General features: G+C 45.4%; 1 protein-coding gene across 2 annotated transcripts in view; it reads right to left on the bottom strand.

Annotated features, from left to right (window-relative positions):
* Positions 1 to 5,651, bottom strand: part of PHF21B (PHD finger protein 21B) — a 127,392-nt gene extending 121,741 nt beyond the window's left edge. For both annotated transcript variants that reach the window (XM_066590184.1, XM_066590185.1), the window contains exon 1: positions 5,563 to 5,651. In XM_066590184.1, the coding sequence (XP_066446281.1) occupies positions 5,563 to 5,580 (18 nt within the window). In that variant the 5' untranslated portion in view covers positions 5,581 to 5,651. The remainder of the gene's footprint in view (positions 1 to 5,562) is intronic.
* Between the last annotated feature and the right edge of the window lie 341 nt (positions 5,652 to 5,992).

Below are 5,992 nucleotides of genomic sequence, written 5' to 3'. Positions count from 1 at the left end.
GTTGATACATTGGCAGCCAGTCAGCCATGGTCTCGGGCAGCAGCCATCTTGTTTTAGTCAGTAGACATTATGATGCACGTGAGTAACTGATTGACAGGAGGACAGTGAAGACCCCACCTTATGGTGGAGGCGGCCATACATGGTGAAATGGTACTGATCTCCTGCCTGGTACACCCCCACTATGGCGGCACCACCATATCCGGGAGTCAATCCTTCCCTCTTTATTGTAAATAAACCAGGATAGAAAATCACAAGGCCAGATTTACGGGTATATGACCAGTATATGGTTATATGGGGCACATCACACGCTCCTGTCAGAGAGGGCGCCACTGGGTTCGAGGACCTGGGTACAAGATCATTTATCCCAACAGTCCTACACTTGGTCCAAGACCAATGGAAAGAAAGTGGAATTAGAGATTGTATGACATGAGTATTTGTATACCGTATGGCACCATATGGGCACCGCATGTTATGGTTAGTTAGGCAATGCCTAGTACTAGTAATTAGAGACTGTGTGATATGGATACTTGTACGCTGTGCGGCACTATTTGTATACTGTCACAGTTATTTAGCTAATGTGTAATAATACCAATTATGGACTGTATGATATGGATATTTGTAGACTGTATGTCACGTGTTTATCCACAATGCAGAATACTAGTAATCAGAGACTGTATGATATGAATTTTTGTACATTGTATGGCCCTATTTGCCCAAATAACCATAACATACAGTCCCTAATTACTATTATTACACATTACCCAACTAACCGTGACATATAGTGTACAAATAATGCCACACAGTGTGTAAATATCCATATCATACAGTCTCGTAAGTATTATGCAGCTCCTATATAAACATACTATATAGTGCCATATAGTGTATAAATACCTATAGTATACAATCTGTAATTACCAGCATTATGCAGTGCAGAAGTAGCCATGACATATAGTGCCCACTGGTAATTAGACCCCCTATGGCATATGTGGGCACTGTATGGCAGTGTTATTTCAGGACTAGTAGTTAGACACTGTTGCATTATTTGGATATTGTATGTTGTGGTTATGTGGCTCTCATATGACAGGGGTAGATAGACACCGTATGTTTGGACAGGGTATGACATGGTGAATACACTCTGTACCTACAGTTATTTGCACACTGTATGGGCACTGCATGCTCCTTTTCTGTCTGTACTGTATAATACAGTCAATGCATGGTATGGATATTTATACAATCTGTGGTATTCTTTGGGCCTGGGGTTAGTTGGGCACTGAATAACGACATGGATATTTGGGCGCTGTGTTGCAGTTATTTGGGTACATATCTGACCCCCGCCGTCGCCTCCGTTTGCAGGGATGTCATGAACAACGAAAACGGACACTATGGAGGGGAATCGGGTTGTCTTCAGCGATGGATCCAGGTTTAGTTTGGGCGCTGATGGCGGCCGTGCTCATGTCTGGAGACCTCGGGGTCATCGCCCCAATCCTGGCTTTGCTGTGGAACGGCACACTGCCCCCTGCTGGTGTGATGGTCTGCGGGGCCATCACATATGACAGTTCGTCCCCCCTAGTAGTGGTAGGAGGGACAATGACCGCTCAGCGATATGTTCAGGACATCCTGCAGCCACATGTGTTCCTCTCATGGTGGCTTCCAGCAGGATAATGCTCAGCCGCACACACAAGGGGGTCCCAGGAGCCCCCACAACATTGTCACACTTCTGTGGCCGCCCGGTCACCAGATTTATCACCAATAGAACATGTATGGGAACATCTGGAACGCCAACTTCCACAGCCTACGAGTTTGTACAATCTAGAGGCTCAGTTACAGCACATGTGGAGTAATATGCCGTGAGACACCATACAGAACTTGTATGCCACCATGCCCTGTATGACATCTTGTATCATATCTAGCTTGGATACAACAGAGTACTAGAGCCTCCATGCCCACCTGTATCACATCTTGTATCCAAGCTAGAGGTGGTACAACAGTGTACTAGAGCCTCCCTATGAGGGGTTGGTTCTCCGTAATAAATGGCCCTTTTGCTCTGATAGTGTAATCACTTATTTCCACGTTACAATCACAGAGAAAGTTTTGTTCCATTCCGACAACTTTTAGGGGAGGCATTGTTCCAAAACTGAGTGTATTTGTTCCCTGTGTGTGATGTCAGACTGTAAGATAAGGATAATTAGGCACTATATGATATATAGATATTTGTGCACCAAGTGACCCCCTTATTCAGGCACAGCCAGATATTGCAGGTACCACTCAGGGCGTCCTGCACCCCGAAGCCGCTGCTTATAAGTGAAAGGAGACTTCTGTTATATAATATGGACCGGGCGTCCTTTTTGGTCCAGTTGTCAGACTCATCCATGGGATCTTCTGCAGGCCTGAAAATCACCTCTAATCACATCCTTTAATAATATCTGTGCATCAAACATGAAAGCAGAAGTAGACCGGGCCGAAAGTAACCCACGAGATGAAGCAGCCAAAGGAAGGACACCTGACAACATAAAAGGGCAACGAACACCCACTAATAAACCTGCAGCAAGACAGCCGCGCGGAGGAATCATGGGGCGGACTAATAAGGATGTTTTATAAACTTTGTCGCCATTGATCATCATTAAAGCCAACTGCAGTAACCTCCACTGCGTAAAAAAAAACTTCCCTCGCCAAGCCCCGAGGCCAATGTATATCCAAAAACAAAGGGCAAGGTAATATCAGCCAGGCAATATGTAATGCAAACAAGCAGCTGTGGTCTCTACCCCCTCCCCAGCCGTGCTGCAGCCCTTCTTCAACAAGCTCCATATTTAACTGGCTGCATGTTGTGTGACAAGAATTAAGTCAGTAGCGGGATGGGATGACGGCACGCATCAGATTATTAGACCCTCGGCCAATGAGATTTATAGAGCCATGAAAAAAAAATGAAGAATGAAGCAATGAACTGAATGATAATGTGTCATGATAAATCACTCGCTCAAAGTACAGTTTATGAAGCAGTTCTATAAACTAAGCAAGGTAATGGCGGCGACGGGTGATGGATACCGTGTCACGGAAGGGACCGAAAACTTCAAACGCAAAGAGAAAGAAATTCTGCAGCCATTACAGTGAAGAGGGCATGACATCTCCAGCCAAAGCAATGGAAGAGGGTCTGATAATACCGTCACATATCCCCAATACACTATACCGTAACCGGAAACTCTTGGTGAACTCTGCAATTGTTGATCATTAATTGACTTGTGTATAGAAATGCACGGAAAGATGGACAGCCGCCGTCCTCTAAAGTCCCAGTTTATATCAAAACACTCTGCTACATCGTGATACAAAAGTACAACATTGATATGTACATATATATATAAATATGGGGGCGGGGAAGTATCAAGCGGATGACGCTATATACAGTAAGTGTGAAGCATGCATGTACTTCTTCCCTATGCAGGAGAAATGACTGCAGATGTGCTTCGTAAAGCGGAATATTAACAGGCAGCGTTGAATTGTTGCAGTAGGGAGAAGAGAAAAAAAACCCCGCACCGTCAAGAAAGAAGCGAAGTCAACAGCTTGCTCCTCGTACTCCATTAAGGGTCTAACAGATTTGTTTGGTTAAATAAGAAAGTATCTGATTTCTGATCGTCTACGGTGATTAAACATCTTTGTGCGTTCTATGTGAGTAGAAGGTGGAGAGGTGGAAGGTGGGGGGTGTTGGATTTTTATCCCCTCCCCCCTCCAAAAATGGCATCAAAGCAATCAAAATGGTAATGTTCAGCATGAATGGGGCCCCATCCCCCATCTCAAACTCTGCAGACTTTTCTCCATGTTAGAAGAGAGAGAAAAAAAAACCAACACCCCCTTTTCCGCGCACAAAATGGAAGCTTCCACTACCAAACTGAGAGAGTGCCGACAAACCCTCATTAACATGACAAGGTTTGCAAAACTCGAGCCGAAGTAGGAGAAGAAGCTTTAGATCGAGGACTAGAGGCGAAGAATGAGGATGAGGGAAAGCTGGGAGAGGTAGAAAGGGATTGGAGCTGTCCTAAGTTTGGTGCTGAAAACTGCTGCATTCCTAAGGAAGCTCGATCGATTCATTCAAAGAGGGAGGGGGGGGGGGGGGGGAGGCTCAGAAAGAAATATGAAAGCTGCACAATTATGCCGTAGGGTGTCGAACACAACAAACAAGGCCCTTTAAATACGCCGCACACTCGGGGTTTCGTCTACAATGCTCGGTGTGAAAGTTACGATTGCGCATTTCACTACACCGAGAGAGGAAGAAGAAAGCTTTTTTCAATGGCATCTGTCCATGGTGCTGAAAGGCGCACGACCACACAACACACATTGCCTCCCCCTCCCATTTCCGGCACAGCACAACCAGGGAGGAGGGCTAGAAGAGGTGGAAGGGGGGGTCTACACTTCTGGCAAGCAAGTATGTCTACGGTTATACAAATAATATGTTAGCGTACAGAGCCAGATTGGCATGACGTGGCAGGTGGGCACACATAATTTGATCACAATGTGCACTAAAAACCCCCGCAATGTATATACATAGATACCATGCACTGTAACTTAGCTTCTATGCTCTTACTTGTATGCCCCTTAGTGACAGCACCTGTTTACTATAGCCTATAAGAAGGTGCGTAGTAAAGTTTTGTCTATTTTTTCCGCTTCTGGCAAAGGCAGAGTTAACTTTGTTACGCCAAGAAAAAGAGAGTGAAAGTGTCTTGGCAAAGAGAGGAGGAGGAAAAAAAAGTGCTCAATGGATCGACTGCCGCAGCAATCTGCAACAAAGGGCACTTCCAACACCCATCTGCTGCTGTGAGCCACTCATGAAATAAACACCCACCCCCCCACCTCCTCTAATCAATGTCATCCAAAGAGTGCACGTTTTTTTACACCTTTCTAAAAACATGTCGACCAACTCAAAATGGACGCCTAGAAAAAATAGCCAAAGAAAAGCAATGTAACTAGTGTGAGTTGCCTATGTGAGTGTGGTGGTAGACGAAGACGGTGGGGGGAACTCAACACAACCTTGACGGAGCTCAACACTTTTTCGTAGGGTGTTGACAAAGTAGAGAACGAGTGAATACAACCGACTGGAGTGTACATCGTGTTACTGATGTGTCATTGAGGGATGTGTCATAATTCATCTCGGATGGGCTCTTACGGCGTGAACTTCTTCTCCTGCCGTGCAGGAGGACAAACTGTAGGCAACAACCATCTAAGAGAGTTCTGGTGGTCCAAATACAAGCGGAAGATGAGAGTCAACCCCCCTCCCCTACACCCCCATGGTGAAAGTCGAAAGATGTTAATGATGGGGAAGGAAATGAAGTGATAGATGGATCTCAATGAGTATCTCCTACCTCTTTTCTGTAAATATCCATGGAAAAAGAACTAAGATGAGTCTACTCCTTTCCATGGCCATGATCCCACCATGAAAGATGCCAAGCTGATAAAGTTTGTCATCCTTGCAGCGCACAGCTGTACTCCATCATAACACAACCAATCCAAGAAGCACAACCATAGGAAACCAGAGGAAAGAGCATAAAAAATACAAAAAACCCCAACCGCATTTACCTGTGGATCTTGCTTCATCCGTGCAAGTAGTTTATAAGGAGGTAAGGAAAATATGGAATCTATGGTTCCTCGCGCAAACAAAGTATATCCAGGAAGAAAAAAAAAAGAAGAAGTAGTATCACAAGAGGAGGAGGAAGGAGAAAGTGTTTCAAGTTTGATGGAAATGGGGAGGAACAAAGAAGCAAGTAAACACACAGTGAGTGTGCAAGGCAGTTTCCCCCAAGCCAGCTCATAAATATTCAGGTCTCGTCCTAATCTCCACGCAGCAGCACCGCATTACTTCCAAATCCTTGTTGCTTGCTCTAGCAAAAGACAAGAGAGGGAGGGGGCAGGGAAAGAGGAGGGAGGGGAGGAAGAAGTAGTGAGAGAGGGAGGAGAAAAAGCGAAAGGGTGGGGGGGAGTAGGGAGAAGGGGAGGGGGATGTGGGAGA

The sequence above is a fragment of the Eleutherodactylus coqui genome, chromosome 2 (assembly GCF_035609145.1).
Source record: "Eleutherodactylus coqui strain aEleCoq1 chromosome 2, aEleCoq1.hap1, whole genome shotgun sequence".
In the NCBI taxonomy this organism is placed as follows: domain Eukaryota; kingdom Metazoa; phylum Chordata; class Amphibia; order Anura; family Eleutherodactylidae; genus Eleutherodactylus; species Eleutherodactylus coqui.
The sequence above is the reverse complement of the archived record's forward strand: the minus strand, read 5'-3'. Positions and strand labels throughout refer to the sequence as shown.